General features: G+C 39.8%; 2 protein-coding genes across 2 annotated transcripts; one reads left to right on the forward strand and one right to left on the reverse strand.

Annotated features, from left to right (window-relative positions):
• Positions 1-11123, reverse strand: LOC139458907 (tyramine beta-hydroxylase-like). The gene is made up of 10 exons (XM_071240342.1): positions 11107-11123; positions 9647-9833; positions 7427-7556; positions 5411-5509; positions 4803-4994; positions 4208-4362; positions 3810-4053; positions 2454-2550; positions 1811-2096; positions 1-288 (listed from the first exon to the last, which is right to left on the reverse strand). The coding sequence occupies exons 1-10, from the start codon at positions 11121-11123 to the stop codon at positions 1-3; spliced, it is 1695 nt and encodes a 564-aa protein (XP_071096443.1).
• A 4375-nt stretch (positions 11124-15498) lies between these two features.
• On the forward strand, positions 15499-18320 carry LOC139458908 (tubulin beta chain-like). The gene is made up of 5 exons (XM_071240343.1): positions 15499-15555; positions 16448-16556; positions 16692-16697; positions 16772-17127; positions 17502-18320. The coding sequence occupies exons 1-5, from the start codon at positions 15499-15501 to the stop codon at positions 18318-18320; spliced, it is 1347 nt and encodes a 448-aa protein (XP_071096444.1).
• The last annotated feature ends 859 nt before the right edge of the window (positions 18321-19179 follow it).

A 19179-nucleotide genomic window follows, 5' to 3' on the forward strand; every position in this document is an offset into this window, starting at 1 on the left:
TTACAGACCTAAGGCAAGCACAGCTGCTACAACCATGCCAGAGACAACGGAGGATGCTGCACGGGCAGCTGCCGACATCGGATACTTCATTTCAACAGGGTCAGCTGCCTTGTCACATGACCTCAGCGCATGCGCAAATTTAATCCTCTGTGGATCGTGTCCGTCAGCGAAATTGAAAAGCAGGAATTCCCCCAATTCCCCTTGAAAACAAGGATGTTTGTTGAGTCGGGCAAGAACAGCTGGACATTCCGGTCTGCAGGATCCATAGTGGTTGCAGCTATCCATCACCTAGAACCAATCACGTTTTTGTGTAAACAAACCTACAAAACATTATTGTTTAATATATGAAGGCTTTTTTCCCCGTAATCTCATCGGATGACCTGACATCGTTTGTCACGTCAGTGGATGAGGTATATGTCTTGTTTTACTAATCAAACATAGTGTCATTAAGGCAGACTGACACGTTATTTCACTCGATGGATATATCGATTGTATGTATTCAGATCAATTCAGTATTTCATCACTAAATACATGGCATTAGTGACGGGTCTGCAGCGCACCTTGACATGCAGTCAGCATTTCAAAATGTCAATAAAGACAGATACAAAACCATATGACCATATTGAAGATGGGATTCACACATCTTGAACACACTAAAAGAGGCATGCATGTTAAGTGTCAGCTTCTTTGGTCTATCAGTGATTTTGCGAGAATATACGAGAGTCAAAGTGCAATGGTTAAAGCAATGCCAATCTTTTTTTAAATGTCAACAGATGAAACAACACCACTAACCACGCACACGCACACTAAATTTCGGTACATTTTGAACACACCCAAAAAACTGTGTAAGAAAGAAAGAAAGATAGATAAGATAGAAAGTTTCAGCGTTCCCTATGTTTGAAGTGCAAAGGTCAACATATAAAATATCGCAAATATGGAACATAGGTGTTGAGCCCCACTAACATATGATAAAACATTAGGATAATCTTGTTTTATTACCGGTAATATGAGATATAGACAGACAGATATATTTCGTATTTGTGGCCATGAGGCCAATAGTACGACATTTTTTTGTAAGAAAACTCCTCGTGGAGCACCACTTGTATATACTGATTAGATTGTAGCTAAATAGGTGTACACAGTTTTATTTATATTCAAAGTCTTATCCTTCTTTCAAATAGCTTATAAATACAAACTGCAAGTCTGAGAAGAATGTGGCTATTTTTGCTGTTCGTTAACTGTACAAATTTTCTTTGTGATGGATACGTATAATAATAGTTAGGCAAGTATTTGGTTCTTATATCGTCATATACTGGATATATCAATAAAACATCGTATTCATCTTCTTGGTAATATTTGCAGAAAGGACACATCGATGTTAAAAGATCATTATCTGAGCCCCACTACTTACATTACATGTACAAAATATCAAAAAAGCATCGGCGCTGTCGAGACGACGGCCGCCATTTTGTATGAATGGTCCATACAATTTGGAATGTATTTTTTCCATTATAACACTTCGGCTGGTATACTGAAAGACCCTGTTCACTCACTCACTGGTCGTTATAGTGAGTGAGTGAGTTTGGTTTTACGCCGCTTTTAGCAATATTCCCGCAATATCACGGCGGGGGACACCACAAAATGGGTTTCACACATTGTACCCATGTCGGGAATCGAACCCTGGTCTTCGGCGTGTGGTCGTTATAAGCAGATGTTGAATGTCATTGATCCTAAAATATCATCATATATTCTTTATCACTAAACTATTAGATAAACAATAACTATATAGCCTTTGATGCTTGTTGCTTACCTCATTCACGATCGCACGCATTTCAGGACTGGTTAGGTTTTCGAACATTCCGATGTCACATCCGTCAATTATATGATCCTCTTTGGCGAACTTACAGATATCGAAGTTCTTCCACGTCGTGCAAGAGCCGGTCATGTTTTGCTTTGGGAAGTAGGAGAAAAGCCCATAGCACATCTCATCATATGAACCTTCTCCATACATGGTTGTACGGGTCTTGGACACAGACCTGTAGACGCACGTCGTCTTCAAACTGTCACCCTGTCTCACCTCAATCGGGGATGAGTACCTGAAAGGTCACATTGTATTTTCCTCGATTATCCAGCATATTATTGGATCTCCATTCTGTCGTGCTACAAGGACACATACGCCACAACAGCTTCGTTGTTGAAGTGGAGGCATTGGAGATCCTGTCGTCTTCTGCGCACAATTTGTTGCACAGAGGTGACACAAGTCGAGTACTTATGCTCTGGTTACTGTGACCAATAGGGTGAAATTGGATTGGATGGCTATTTTTACTGTCGTTTCATCTTAGCCTATATGAGGTAGCTCTGTTCGGAGAAGTACGATGTCTGAGACGGATTGGCATCATATACATGTAGCTCCCAGATAAGATGAACGCGAGTGTTGAAACCTTAATACTTACACTTTCAGCTGGGGGTTGTCATAGGAGTAAGTGGGGTCGTCGATAACTTTGGCCACCCTCTGACCATTGCGGAACAATTCAACCTGCTCGTCAAATCCTGCAAGAAATAGTCTTCAAAAAGATTCTGTCTGGAGATATTGATATGATAAACGTACATATGTTAGACAAACTGTAGATGGGCACATGAAACGTTAATATGGTTCAATATATTTATTCTCTGAATCGATTCAGTCCCAGTTCAATCTTTACATGAAGTGAGTATTTTCTCAATTCTGTACCTTATACACAACTATAAAGTCATATAAACTGGTGATCAAAATAAACTATATCTCTTAGTTGATTTGATCGCAAGTTGGATTTTCAAATGATAGTATCTGAAGTTAGCGATATCATGTAATATAAACCATACAGGTGCTTAGTCAATATTTTAAAAAAATCTAAAAGGTTTCTATTTGTTAAAATATAATTTCATTTTAAGCGTTTTATAAATTTAAAAAATGCCATAAAATATACCTGCTGATGGGTACCGTAGACATCTTATCTTTGAAAATCCATAAAGAAATTTGTTTTTTTTCGGCATCAATTTATAACATATATATCAATTTACCTTTGTCGTTTTATAAATTTAAAAAATGCCATAAAATATACCTGCTGATGGGTACCGTAGACATCTTATCTTTGAAAATCCATAAAGAAATTTGTTTTTTTTCGGCATCAATTTATAACATATATATCAATTTACCTTTGCCGTCATAGAACCAATACATTTTTACACATAATTACCCAGCCACATATCACCTTTTACAAGCTGTTGCAGGAATGAGTAATCAAATTGCAAAACAATTATTTCAATTTTCAATTACATTAAAGAACGACAACAACATCGGTATACTTTCTTTTGCCCCACAGTTTATACTGACCATCTTCATCCCAACTGAATCCTTTCCTCGGGTACGGGTATGAATAATGAGAAATACAACTGACTCTGAATGGTCATGGTTGACATATTCTAGAGATACCGATGCATCGGTATTAGTTGGTTGGTTGGTTGGTTTGTTGTTTAACCCCGCCCTCAGCCATATTCCAGCTATATGATGGCGGTCTGTTAATAATCGAGTCTGGACCAGACAATCCATTGATTAATATCATGAGCATCGATCCACGCAATTGGGATCGATGACAAGCATCAACCAAGCCAGCGAGCCTGACCACCCGATCCCGCTGGTCGCCTCTTACGACAAGAATAGTCGCCTTTTCACGGCAAGCATGGGTTATGAAGACATATTCTACCCCGGATCTTCACGGGTCTCATCGGTAAAAGACACATCTTACCTAGTATTAAAAGACACATCTTACCTAGATAATGCATATGGCTAAGACCAGATGTTATGTAGATATTTCCCTTCATTATTTTGTTGGTGCACTCTTCTGTGCATGTCGACTCAAACGTGGACCGCTTAGCACCTGGTGGAATCTCCAGATACTGTTGGCCGGTAGCTAAGAATCCGGCATCGTACTTTCTCAGTTTTGGCGTGTAATATAAGGTCAAACCAGAACTGTCAACATAGTCACTTCTCAACTCAGGGTTAGTCCAATGAAACTGAAACATGATAAATAAAGTTGGAATGGGGATAGGTCTAGAGCATCCAAACTGTTATTACGACCCTCGCCGTGAACCTTACGAAGCAGTATTAAGCTTACCTCTGCACTGCGTTCCTCATACAACTAGTGCATTGACCAGAAGAACTATTTACCTGCAAAACCATTTTCTTTGGGCCAGTGCGACCTATGCGATATCCTGCCTCTTCATATTCACATGTTCCATCCAGCCCCAGGGTCCAGAGCCCAAGAACTTGAGAGCACCCCTTCTGGGACATGTAACAGGGCGTGGCATGGTCTGTTATGTCAGCTGTCAACAATGAAACATATCAGCGGCTATCCCTTTGTTAAAGATAATGTATACAAGTTATCATTGGTTTAAAGAAATCACGAATTTATTGTGATAACATTTGTCGCACAAGGGAGATTGTTCTATTTGTAACCATGAATGCAACGTTTTTGGTGAAGACACTCCTTACATAATTATCATGGCATGCTTGATAACTGTGTTAGTATCTACACCGAAGCGTCTCATTGATCGTATATCCACAGAACCATCCAACTGGTTTATCATACCAACTTTTAATGCCACTCAAGGAAGATATATTTGTCGGTCCTAAAAACAGGCAAACCCTGTGATTGCGATTTCGATTTAATCGACAGACATATTGGTTTGATTTTTCATGTGTGTATATGTTGCGATAAGGATAGACCAATAATTCTCTTTTGATAACGTAAACATAAATTTACCATCATTATCGCATCCGAAGAGGACGATGTGGTGCATGACGTTGGTGTTGTTGATTTCTGGCTTATTTGCAATCAGGTGGTAGTCCTGTGACATGTCGATGTACTTGCTGACGTCGAAGGGCATGCAGTAGTAGTTGGTCTCAGTCGGAGGCACCCGTGTTGGTGGATATCTCAGAGTGAAGCTCTTCACCTCTGGAAAACGGAAGTACTGTAACGTTAGTAGGGAACGTACATATATATCTTAAGCATTGCATCGGTGTGGCGATTCAGCATGGTCTTCCTCATAATTCGATTTCCTCTTGGAGTCAGTATCACCTTTTGTTCACTCCTGTTAAGCAACATTTGCCAGAAGTCGATAACTGACAAGAGGAGGAAAGAGGAATATGATAGTTGTCATTCTTTTGCCCATTTCTAATAATTTCAGCAAACCTTTCCGAAACATTAAAATGTGACATGTCCACGAGGCCAATTAGCAACAGTGATAATGGCTAGTTGTCAGTTTTTACACAAATGATAATTTCAACTATAAACTTTGCAGTGTGTCAAACTGGGCGCATCTCCTGCCTCTTTGGTGAGTCAAGGTAGATGAGGTTAAGTGTTCAACTTACCAGGAGCTTTTGTGGCGTTGCATACAAAATCGCCAGCTGTACAAGACACCCAGTCGTTCTTGGCCGTGCATTTAGGACTTCCCCAGGGGTCACAGATACCTGAAGTGAGAGACGCTTGGGTGAGGCCATGAAGGTTCAAAGTCATATGCATCTAATTATGATATTCAGTATATCAGAAAACGTGACGAGAGATGAAAACATCGCTTTGAATAGTATTTCAGCTCTATCGTGGCGTGTCAGCTTAATGTGAAAGGAAAGCCCAAATGTGAAAATCATGAACACGTGTACTGTGCTGACAGACCAAGAATCTGGCGAACTTAGATTCGATCAGCAGTGGTGGACACGAGGATTTAACGTCACGAGGAACCGTTTCGAAACGAAATTAGTGACACAATCGGGGGGATTATTATCCGGGATTAGTGTGCTCAATTAAAGTGGCATTAGTCTTTACACACGATTCATCGTTAATATTGACGATGTTTTGGTACGGTGCTGTCTTCATGTCGTGCTTGGTCGTGTTGTATATGTCAACCACTTGTCGTGCCCTTCGGTTTAGCTGCTGAAGTTGCAATTGAAGTAGTTAGGTTGAGGATGTCTACTGGTATTACTTTGTGTTCACTGCGTGAATTAGTTTGCTAGTCCTTTAACGACATACGTGTAGTTCAGGTATCGCCATTATCACGCCACACAGTAAGGTACCATGGTTGGTTGGTCGGTTTGTTGTTTAAAGCCGCACTCATCAATATTCCAGCATTATGACGGCGTTCTGTGAATAATCGAGTCTGGACCAGAAAATCCAGTGATTAATATCATGAGCATCGATCCACGCAATTGGGTTCGATGACATGCATCAACCACGTCAGCGAGCCTGTCCACCCAATTCCGTTAGTCGCCTTTTACGACAAGCATGGTCACCTTTTACAGCAAGCATGGGTTGCTAAGACCTATTCTGACCCGGAATCTTCACGGGTCCAGTAACCATGGACGAATCAAATAGCGAATGGTACGGCGTACGTTATCTAACAAATTCCTTCACATTGTACGACAGGTCACAAATTGCTAACAGCTAAAGTGAATGAGAGAAGCACCACGACGTAGTCGTTCTATGGCTCAGTTGACGCAGATTCAAATAAACTCTCTACCATGACAACAGACCTGAACCATATGAGTTCTAAACGATAAGACAATGCAGTCTGTTTGCGTCGGAAAGTGAAATATTTTCATTAATGTTCCGTAAACGTCTTTTTCACTCCTTGCATGGATCTTGACAGCAGAGCATTGATATACCCAGTTCTTTATATAAGATAACTACGCGATAAATCGCAAAGAACGATGAAGAACGAAATGTTGTTTATTTCACGATAAAACATTGTTCGATCATGACGTCATTTTTGGAGATTCGAACATGCACTCGCAACTTGATGACGTCGTAAGTTGTTCCCAGTTGATGTAGCTGGGCAATGCAGATAAACGCATTAGCCGAACGATCGCATTCAAAGATGGGAGAGATATGAGAAACGGTTTAGGAAGAAAAGTTTAAGATAAGCGACGTGAAAATTGTGAGAATGTCCTGGAAATACCAAACCTAACCCCCCTGCTCATAAATGAGATTTGTCCGACATTGCCGAGGTATTAGTATATTCAGGGAGTCAACAGTAAATACGGGTAAATATTTTTAAAGCGTCGATATTTTATGAACGTCCTTAAAGAGACCGTACATAATGTCTTAAAATGGTTTGAATCAAAGTGGATTAAAGTGATTTATTTTTCAGAATTAATTGGAATTGTATAACCATGTTATTTCAGCCTGTTTAGTCTTACCTTGTGTCCTTGAATGTAACTAATTGACATGCCTCCACTAATATGAATTTCCATTTTCCTGTCACACGACACAACGATTATGATGCATCATTTCAAAGCATTATTTTTGTGTTAAAAGACTGTATTTTACACTATAACATTTCGTAAGAACGTTCACAGCTATATGTAACACTGTGACGGAACAGGTGAATATACCTGGATGTGTGATGTTCTTGGTCCTCGAGGGGAAACTGCCCGGATGCCACACACAGTCTGGATCTCCTAGCTCCTGACCATTGGTCATCCCGTCCCCATCAGAATCCTTCTGGCACAGTTCTGTAGTCCACTGGAACGAAATATTGACAAGCCACCTTTTACAAGAATGCCATTAAGGGTCACATTAAGGACATAACATTACATTATTTACGAGTGAGTGAGTGAGTTGGGTTTAACGCCGCTTTTAACAGTATTCAAGTTATATCACGGCGTGTCAGCTTCATGTGGGAGGAAAGCCCGAAGTGATGCAGGTCTCAGACGTTTACCACTTCGCTGAAACCCACGAGCACGGGTATGGTGCTTACAAACCTAGAACCATAATCGGGGAGAACCGGGATTCAAACCCACAATCGTTGGTTCCTGGCGTGTCCAAGGGACGCAACTCTGCACAGCGAATCGCGGCGCCTTGGACGACTGGGCCACCCGTTCATCATTTCTAGTGAAAACGTACGTCCTTTGGAAACAGACCCAGCTTTGCAGCCATGGATGGGTCTTAGGTTCACCACTATCAACCTTATGTATACCTACGGCATATTCGTCTTGACTTTTCTTTATGATTCTATGTTTAACTGACAAAAAAGTTGAGATTTCCATTTTGTTTTACAACATCTCGTTTTGTACTTCTCATTTAAAACATAACTCTAATATCAGTTATATAAAACCTTGGAAATCCGATTGATTTTTCACTTTTGAATCATGTCACATGTGTAAGATGTAAACGAATTCGTTTGTACACAAAGCAGATTAATATTAAATATAGAAAAGTGGTGTTCTCTACTGAAACCAATGTAGGGACGTCACAATCACATGCTCAGTCGAAACCAACACAACATTGTGACATACCAGTTTAGTCAATGATCTCCATGTGGGGTTTAATGATAAATGCTTACAACGACGAGTGAGTAGTAAAGTGGGCCATTGAGCATTACACTGTGCAGATAAGCCAATGTCCTCCGTTAAAAACACGCTCCGATCCGGTCGAGAAAACAGTTACCTAATTAAAGGATACCCTGGTTTGTATCGGTTTGTATCAATAGCCAGAGAAGCAATGCAAACAACACAACGTATCTTTCACCCGTTTGTTCAGATTCACCTGAGGGTAATGGTTGAATCCTATGGATATGATCAAACACAACCTTTGTGAAGGAGGAAATGGTTTTAATACCACATTCAACTGTACTTCAGATACATTACGGCACGTCAGTTTAATGTAGGATTCAAGTCAAAAGTGTCACCGGTCCTTTTTGTTTATCACTTTAGTGTAACCAACGACCAAGGTATGCTGCAGACAGACCACGGACCATGCCTTGAGATAATATGGTCAACTCCATGCGGCTTAACTCTGCGCAGAGTACCATTCGTATTCGTATGAAATCATTTGTTCATGAACTCTTCAACCTTACCTTCCGAGAGCCAATGGCATACATTCGTGCTTTGCATATTGTTAGCTTAGTATTTCGGAACAGTACAGAACAGATCTTTCTTCGTATAGTCTGGCCATGAGGCCAATAGTACAGATGATTGGATAATACTTGAGAAAATTTTGAATTTGTAAAAAAAAATTAATATAAAGAACTAGCTGGAATAAAATGTTATTGTCATTTGTTTTGACCAGCGATGCAAATTTGTGCATGGTAGGATATTCATAATTATATAAAGGCAAATATCTTGACCTTAAGTTAGTATAAGCTACACATATCAATAGTGTATGGTATTCATCACAATCTTCTTTACAGAACGCATAGACGTTCTGTATTTATGTATTTTAAAATCATTCAAACACCATCAGCTAAACTGTGTTACAGCTCTTCTTAAATTTACTGTCTTAATCGATGATAGATATTTCTCAGTTGTAGTAAGGATTTGTAGGTGGAATATTCACTAATTTAAAGTATTTTTGTATTTCCTCGATACATCTTTCACGTCTAAACGTCTAAGCACGGCATGGCTCTTTGGTGTTCTCCAACATCAAGATGACCTACTGTGATTTTCCAAAACATCATGTCAACGACATTAAATGTTACTCAATGTCAATATCATAGACCGAACAGAATCATTATCAGCATTGTCAACTATTCGCTTGTGTGGATAACTCGATGTTTTCGATGGTTCACATGACTTCGCGTGGTTTTCAAGTACATACAAAGAAAATCATCCTACCTGTTTCACCTGCTGGAAATCGAGACCAAATGGATTCCTGTCTCCCCCACCCTGGGGATTCTTGTGCCCCACCCCCCGCCATAAGAAGTTGATCTTGCATGGGTGTGGTACCGCGTCCCCGTTGGGTATTGTGTCTTGGAAATGTCGGTATCCGTACGAAACACCAATGAAGAAACAAACAAGTAATCTAAAACAGATAACAAAGAAAACGTCAAGAGTAGGCGCAAGTGATATTGCAAGATTAATTCGCATGTGTCATCAAGTCAACTTTGCAAAGAATAAGATACTGAATAATATATTTACTCTATCTTGGCAAATATCACACAGCTGCTGAGGCATAAAGTTTCACAATCATCTTCCTCGGAGGTCGTAAAATCAAACCTAGGAACATTACTGTGTAGTAAAAACATGAAGTTTTGTCTTCTACATGATGGTCAGTGTTACAAATATACATTTCAATTGTGCAATTATAGATCATTCAGTGCCTATATCAAGTGAAATATATCTAATGTGTGAAACAAGTAAAACACAATTTTCAAGTATTGAAAATACATGTTCTGCTATTGTAGTGGCCAGCACGTAATGAAATATGCCAGTGTCCACCCAGTGAATGGGTACTCGATAGGATGAGAGGGTTATGTGGCTGTTAACCTTCAAGTGCCTCCAAGGCAACCTGGGCTGTATACTCCCTAGGGAGCTGAGAATGAATTTCTGATCCATTGACCGTGGTAATAATATACAGCCGCTGAGGATCAACCCAAGTTTGAAATCAGGATCTTTCTAGAGACATTATATATAATATTTTCATTGACATTATGCGTGCTCTATACACAGATAACGTCCTGTGCATGTATTCATTTCCTGACCATCAATCTAATGTCTTAAACAATGTTAAGTATTCTATTGAGTATACACGACATTTCTTTTCATTAATGAACAAAAGTACCCTGTTGATCTCAAATATCAGAATTTTGTGTGGTATTTATAAAGGCCCGAAACAAGTGAGTGAGTTACAATGTAGAATCATATCGGCAGAATTTCTGCCATATCGTGTCATGGTCCCGTACAAATCAACTTATAACGCTTAAAACACATATTAATACATACCTGTGACGTGACATAAACAACTGGACAAAAGAAAGTTACACTTAAAAATTGGATTTGTCCTTTAAGGTAACAAATGTTATCGTAGCATTTGGAGCCTCAAAACAGTCGCCGAACAATGTAAACTGAAAACTGCAAGACCCAACCTTGATACCCTATCAAATTCATCACCACTGAATAACAATTCGTGTTTGTGTCGTGTTTAGCCATCTTAAGGCATGGGCGTATACTTTCATTTGACTGCAATGTTATGGGACTGAAAAATATAATGTTAACACAATAGCAGTATTATTGTGCATACAAATGAAAAAGACATCACATTTACATATTGGCAAATACCAGTAAAAGTTACTTACATCTTTAAAGATTCCATGTTTCTGTGAGCAATACCGATTTAGAAGTGAGCGGGAACTCGTATAACCTCTTTTTATCTTAACACAAGCCCCTCCCAATTGTGAAATTGTAACTGATAAAAATCCACGTGATGATGACTGTAGAGATAAGAGTATGACCAGATGATCCTCATACCTTTGTTTTGTACCCCTATGTCGACAAACATAGTAACGATGATACGAGTCGTCATTCCAAGTATTTTCAATTTATATGTTGAGCATACTCGAGTCATCACTACCAAACACCATTCGACATTATAATACCTTCATCACACCTGACAGGTGAATGAATGTTTTCAAATTTAAGTCTGATGACCTTTATTTAAAAATAACATATCATGCACGAGTATTAATAAGGATTTATGTGTCTCGTGGCTGGTCGTTGTGAGTGGATGAGTCATCGGATTCCCCAAACGTCCAGAGCAACTTGGAGATGTCAGTATGTTGATGTATGTTGTGGAGCGAGGAGATCTCACCTTCAACTCTTTATCCATATTTTGCAATATCTTCACTGGTGACCTGTTTAACTGACGAGTTTATGGTCAAGCAGTACATATTATGCTCAACAATGGAATTAGGTGTCTGTAACATGCAAGGTGAATAAGAATGGCAGATATTTTACATTGATATGAATCTGTATAGACACAGGGTATTACAATAACTTTCAGTCCTGTAAGTAATAGTAATCGGATCGTTTGTTTGAGGTTATTTTGTTTACAACAATATTCCAATAGTTTGTGATTTACAACAAGTTCAATAACATAAGTATAGACAGAAAAAAAAAAAGGAGCCTCACTATTTGTCATGGGTAAGCGTATGGTCTTTATGTTGATCCAGTATGCATTTGTGAATGTGAGTGAGTATGGGTTTACGCCGCTTTTGGCAATATTCCAGTAATATCACGGCGGGGTAAATGGGCTTCACACATTGTATCCATGTCGGGAATCGAATACGGGTCTTTGGCGTTTCGAGCTAACGCTTTAACCACTAGGCTACCCGACCGCCCCCTTGTGAATGTAAGCTGCCGGGCAAAATAAAGTATTCACCAATGCGTAGTGGTAGTTAATTTTAAAAATGAAACAAACAAGAAATGGTTGGTCAATGGGGAAGTGTTTGATACAAATATCACAGATGCCTTTTGGACGTCAAGTTTATTGTGTTTCGGCGACTATTTTCAGCCTAGTAATATTTTGATAACGTCTGTAATAATTTGGTCAAATACAATTTTCAAGTGTCTACTTTCTTTTGCCCCGTGGTTTCGGTTATCCCAGATCATAAATAAAAATGAGAATGTTGTCTTTGTAATCATCATCGCCGCCATTTCGTACCGTTTTCACCATCGTCACCATCATCGCCATCAACGTCGCCATGTACATTTACTCGTGTGTTAGACAGTATCTAATAAGATTGTTTAAATTTTCTATGTTGTATTATTGGACAGACTTTGCAGACATTCCTGGTTTAAGTATTTTGAAAGAGCGTGTCGGTCAGGAGACATCGGTGACCTTGTAATGGTGAAACTAATAGGCCCTTTCATGGCGTCCAGAGCCGTCTCCGGTCGTCCTGAACATTATCGAGTTATTCAAAGTTCGAGATAAACAGATCTAAGATATCAGACCGTAACGCCGAGTAGAAACATGTCGTGTTCATAACTTTACATCGTACTTCGGTCTCAAGATCAGTCTGAAACAAAAGACTGTTTGTCTATAAGTGTAGTTTGAACAATATTATATTTCCAAGAAATGAATAGTATTACCTATATTGCTCAACAAACAAAATACCTATTTGCAAACCTCTAAATACGCTTATAATCGAAACCATCAAGACATCCTATAGACAATTATTTGATGTACATATGAAACATATTGTTATTTAGCTCAAGTAAGGTAGTACATTTTATCATACAAAACGTAATCGGTCCTCGAAAAACATGTTACATGTTTAAACTATAGCTACTAAAGCAGTTTGTTTGGATGAAATAATCATTGAAAGATTCAATAATAATTACATTTTTTGTCAAAAGTGGAATGTCGATACCTGAAAACGGACATTAAACAAAAGTATGAGATCATGTTTATCTATTTTGTAAATCAATGCATGAAATTCTATTCGATGGAATTACAGCAAATGTGAAAACTTCCCCGTGTGGATTCTGTATGAGAATAGATCCCAAATAACGTGCATGAGTATGGATACTGTCATAAGAAGGGACTTAATGGATCGAGTAATATGGCTCAGGTGATGTGACAAGACTCGGTGTTGTGGCTAATTTCAGCGTGGCACGATTGTCAAAATAGCCATCCCTGATTTGCCTTGTCCAGACTCAGTTATTAACATGCAACAAAAACAAAACATCTCTTTGCGTGTAGTAGACGCAAGTGTATAACGCGTGTATTTGTGTACAGTTTACTAACTTTACAAGTGTGTACATAGTCATAACCAACTCCCGATATAACAAAATCGGATATGGCGAATGGTCTGCTTTCGTCAACTCAATTCTAATCCCAAATGGAATAGCAATACGTTTATCGTTCCTCCGTGTAATGAATTTCAGAGGTATCAAAAACCTTTTAGACGTCTTCGTTAGATCAAACAGAAACATGAAAGTGTCTGCATGTGTCTACAGTGTTTCTCCAACACCCATATGCTTGTCGAAAGATGCTCATAATGTCCGTCACTGGGTTGCCCGGTGACGACTCGATTATTGCGGAGTGTGGCGTTAAACAGCAAAGGAACAAAGAAATAACCTTCAAATATACTTCACTTAATCATATTGATGCTTGCATACCAATCCCTTTACATTTCGCAAAAAAATAGCCTAAAGGCAAATAGTGAATTCGAATTGTTTGTTCGTCCTATCGACCCTTCATTCTTACCAAAAATATTGAAGATATTAAATTTATTTTTAATTCGACCATTGAACAAAGGTTTGAGAAGAAAGTCCGTAAGCTAGCTCATAACAATCCATGGCCTAAATATAGGTCGACACCTACGACAAACACCAGTCACACGTTTGTCTTGATAAGCTCGTCACTGGCATCTGGTGAGTAGCGATCTGTCAACACATTGTTTATACAGCAATATCCGTTCAAGTTTAACAGCCAAATTGTCCATGCAAACGAACCCCGTGGGTCACTATAATGTGTCTTGTTGCTAATACTGTATAAACAACTCCATTTATCGGGCTTCAACAATTGACGAATGAATCAGGTGTTCAGAGTCCACTTAAAGTTTAAGTCCCTTTAATGAGAGTCCCTTTAAATATCTAACGACATCGCAGGAATTAGTAGCTTTTAATGCCTCGTAGGTTTGGAACACAATGGTATGCATTTAAACCTCATTGTCCCAACGTAATCGGGACTATTGACACAATGTCGATTTAGTTGATGTTTGAGTCAATCAGGGCGCGGGATATGAGATCATAATGCTGACATGGATTCTGCTGTGAATATATCGTCTTAGACGGCATATCGCGTTAAAGGCATCCGAGCTAATGATGTACGTTTGAATGCACAAAAGCAAACAAATTATGTTAGTGTAATGTAGGCAATCATGAACTATATATTATTATTTTAATTAATTATTATAATTGTTATAATTATTATCATTATCATTATCATTATCATTATCATTATCATTATCATTATTATCATCATCATCATCATCATCATCATCATTATTATCATTATTATTATAGTATCAGTAGTAGTAGTAGTATTTGTAGTAGTAGTAGTAGTAGTAGTAGTAGTAGTAGTAGTAGTAGTAGTAGTAGTAGTAGTAGTAATAGTAGTAAGTAGTATTTTAGTATTTTATGTTGCACAAACCGGTGTTGAAGTAGCATTGGCCTAGCTATTTCATCTGACTAATTCAGAAGAATACAATATATCCCCGTGTTATGGGTTTTCAGACGCTTAAGAAACAGTCGTAGTTTTCTCTCTAATCACATGAACAACTGTAGAGCATCTCATTCGCTCATAGAAGACAACTTTCTCTTAAAACAAGCTATTTAAGCCATCATCTGAGTATTTACAATTTCTGTGTGAAGTTACACCCCACGTTATAGAGCGAGTAATCGCGATAAACATGGCTGTCCGAAAACGTATGACGCCCGAAAACCTATGATCCAACGATAGTAGATTATCTCAAGCTGTTGGTGGGGATTAGCATTAGCTTGTTATCGACAGTCATTAACGATTCGCTAATCTGCAGTAAGATGTGAGCCTTGTTGCCAGACAACGCATGCAACGCATTCGCCAGAACCTATATAAGGCGAAGTCTTGTTCTGTCAAGGATCAAGTCAACCATTTGCTCAAATAAGTGAAAGGACATTTCCAACACACAACTCCTAACTTCAACATGCGTGAGATCGTCCACATGCAAGCTGGCCAGTGCGGCAACCAGATCGGAGCTAAGGTGAGTTTGTTGTGGAAGGAATCTCAATGTCCGCACTAAGTATATGAACAAGCTGTGTACATGCCGTTTTGTAGGACTCGCACAAACATTCACCAGGCAGCATCACGTATACACCAATAAACCACGTACATGCCCACAATACAATCTGAAACGCTTTACAAATAATTCATCCTGTGGCGAAATATTTGAAGAAGCCAAATGGTCTGAAGCTTCATCATCCATTATTGCTGAATTGAATTCAAGGCATTTTCCTGATTGGTTAGCTGCATAGTTATGATTTGGGAATTTTGCTGAGATAATCAAGGGTAAATATCGAAGTAAACCATTTCCGGAATGATATTGTAAGTATCCATATGCATAGTAGGGAATTGCAACGAACATTATTTGGCGTCAAATTTGAAATTGTCTTCCACATGTCTACATAAAACATTTTGAAAGCTTCACGAACGCCTTGACTGCTGTAACCCTGATCAAACGGCTAATGAGCACGATTCGTACGGTCCTCTTTGAAATTCAATCCTCGTAAACAATTCCTGTCAAAGGTAACGACGCTGCTTTTTTGCAGATATTTCATATAATTATAGAATGAATGTTGTCGCGTTTACGCTTGTTATACGCTGTTATCCACTTTTTACAGTAATTTTGTTGATCAAACTACACCTTATTTACAGAATACAACTTGATTGTTTTTGATCAGATATCAATTAATATAAACCACTGGAAATCAATTATCGCGCTAAAATGACTCCCCAAAGAATCGGAATAATATGAAGCTAAATACGTTTCAGGTGTTTCGATTGACGAAAATACGACACCCTCCGTTGATACATATATCTTTCATTCATGTTGAGCGACGTTTTGCCATAGTTCACGTTACTCTTCTACTTTTTAGTTCTGGGAGGTGATCTCTGATGAGCACGGCATTGACCCCACCGGCACTTACCACGGTGACTCCGACCTGCAACTGGAGAGAATCAACGTCTACTACAACGAGGCAACAGGTGTGTAATTGTGTCTGGTTATTAAATTTTCTTCACAAGCAAAACAACGTATCATTAATGTGCTCAAATACGATCAGCATGACAGGACGATAATACCATGGAAAACGATGATAGCGATACTATTACAACATGCAGTTCCAGGTAATATCCCAAGATCAAAGACATACACTGGTTATTTGGATATTGGATATTGACCTTAACAAATATTTTTCCAGGAGGCAAATATGTTCCCCGTGCTGTTCTCGTGGATCTGGAGCCCGGAACCATGGACTCTGTCCGATCCGGTCCTTTCGGTCAAATCTTCCGTCCAGACAACTTTGTTTTCGGTCAGAGCGGTGCTGGCAACAACTGGGCCAAGGGTCACTACACAGAGGGCGCCGAGCTGGTAGACTCCGTGTTGGATGTTGTCCGGAAGGAGGCGGAGAGCTGTGACTGTCTGCAAGGCTTCCAGCTGACCCACTCCCTGGGTGGCGGCACCGGCTCTGGCATGGGCACTCTCCTCATCAGCAAGATCAGGGAGGAGTACCCCGACAGGATCATGAACACCTTCTCAGTTGTGCCGTCACCAAAGGTATGTATAAAAGCTGCACACATTGACAATATGCCAAGATAGTACTGTACGTGTAGGTTTATCACGTCAGTCTGTTAAATGAGGCCAAGAAACTTCTTGTCATTAGAGGGGCGGTGCATTTAATGAATAGTGTGGTGACGCTTGATGATTTTGTTTATTGCGTGTGATCGCTCCTCGGCGGTGTGGGGGCGTTGCGTCCCATATCAACCACCGATTCCCGATTCCAGAGTCGATTTTATACAGGTCGTCTTGATATACATGTTTTTAGAATATTGATGATGGCGACCTTAAGCGCCAAATAGCAAAGACGCAAACGTGGCCTAAACACAATTCTGTGATCTGGCAATGTACAATGTCATGTTTTCTTTTTTCAGGTGTCAGACACAGTAGTTGAGCCCTACAACGCTACCTTGTCTGTACATCAGCTGGTTGAGAACACTGACGAGTCCTACTGTATTGACAACGAGGCTCTCTACGACATCTGCTTCAGGACACTCAAGCTGACCACACCAACCTACGGTGACCTCAACCATCTGGTGTCCGCCACCATGTCCGGAGTAACAACATGTCTTCGATTCCCCGGACAGTTGAACGCCGATCTCCGTAAATTGGCGGTCAACATGGTGCCCTTCCCTCGTCTCCACTTCTTCATGCCCGGATTCGCTCCACTCACATCCAGAGGAAGCCAGCAGTACCGTGCCCTGACTGTGCCCGAACTCACCCAGCAGATGTTCGATGCCAAGAACATGATGGCTGCCTGTGATCCCCGTCACGGCCGCTACCTAACCGTGGCTGCCATGTTCCGAGGTCGCATGTCCATGAAGGAGGTTGACGAACAGATGCTCAACGTTCAAAACAAAAACAGCAGCTACTTTGTCGAATGGATCCCAAACAACGTTAAAACAGCCGTCTGTGACATCCCACCACGTGGTCTCAAGATGTCGTCTACCTTCATTGGTAACAGCACAGCCATCCAGGAGATCTTCAAACGTATCTCCGAGCAGTTCACAGCCATGTTCCGTCGCAAGGCTTTCCTTCACTGGTACACTGGCGAGGGTATGGATGAGATGGAGTTCACTGAGGCTGAGTCCAACATGAACGACTTGGTGTCCGAATACCAACAGTACCAGGACGCTACCGCCGAGGAAGAGGGAGAGTTTGACGAGGAAGAAGGAGAAGGCGAAGAAGCCTAGTTCTGAAATGCATATATCTGTATACTCAGAATAAATCTGAACCCGATCAAAATATTTCGTTTTGCTTTACGAAATGAATAGTGCATATACACTTGTGTTAAATATACCATATAGGATCAAGGAAAGAAGAAATGAGAGAAAACCCCTTTAAATGTACTAGTAACTACCCACTTCACTGTCGAAGATACAACACGATACTCTAGCTGAGTAAAAAGAACGCATGACGAATCAGAAGAAGTTTTTTGTGTATATTCAGAAATACATATCTGAACCGATCAAAAAATGAGTTTGTCTGGTTCATTTAAGGATAACTTTATATGTCATCAAAGCATATAACGTTCTTGGAGGGAGTGATTGAATTGCATTTAGATTTAAATATAATCCGAAAATGCCAGACAATATCCAGTCCCGACTCTCCCTCGAAACAGATTCCAATAGGCGTAAAAGGCAAAATAGGAATGAAAAATATACGAATCGATTACAGATAATCAGTGATGATGCCCGGTTTAAACAACATTCAAGCAGGGGAACACCAAATATTGTCTTCAGATATATCCTTACAGAGAATCGAACCCGGATCAGACATTTGACAACAAAGTATTGATGTTTAAGTCAGTGATGATTCCATGTACTGATAGAAACAGAAGCATAGCAATTCCATTGTTTTTATAGGAACATCCGATTCCGATGAATTTTATAAGTTGTCAACTGATCTCGAGGTGCATATGGTGTGATGAAACTTGTGTGTGAGTCTATTTATCCCTAGGCGTCGGGCTTGGGTTACATACACGTAGGCTCACACACAGGGAACATCACACCAAATGCCCGAGGGATCGGTTGACAACGAATTTATAACATC

Source organism: Haliotis cracherodii, unplaced genomic scaffold, assembly GCF_022045235.1.
Source record: "Haliotis cracherodii isolate W230 unplaced genomic scaffold, xgHalCrac1.p SCAF_13, whole genome shotgun sequence".
Classification (NCBI taxonomy): Eukaryota; Metazoa; Mollusca; class Gastropoda; order Lepetellida; family Haliotidae; genus Haliotis; species Haliotis cracherodii.

What these genes read in the sequence shown, in the direction of transcription:
- LOC139458907 (XM_071240342.1), bottom strand. An exon ending in CTTCGGATGCGATAATGATG is followed by an intron (nt 4,363 to 4,802) that starts GTAAATTTATGT and finishes CATTGTTGACAG; the next exon opens with CTGACATAACAGACCATGCC. An exon ending in TAGCCATATGCATTATCTAG is followed by an intron (nt 2,551 to 3,809) that starts GTAAGATGTGTC and finishes TATTTCTTGCAG; the next exon opens with GATTTGACGAGCAGGTTGAA.
- LOC139458908 (XM_071240343.1), top strand. Translation starts at nt 15,499, where the DNA reads ATGCGTGAGATCGTCCACATGCAAGCTGGCCAGTGCGGCAACCAGATC. An exon ending in GCAACCAGATCGGAGCTAAG is followed by an intron (nt 15,556 to 16,447) that starts GTGAGTTTGTTG and finishes TCTACTTTTTAG; the next exon opens with TTCTGGGAGGTGATCTCTGA. An exon ending in CAGTTGTGCCGTCACCAAAG is followed by an intron (nt 17,128 to 17,501) that starts GTATGTATAAAA and finishes TTCTTTTTTCAG; the next exon opens with GTGTCAGACACAGTAGTTGA.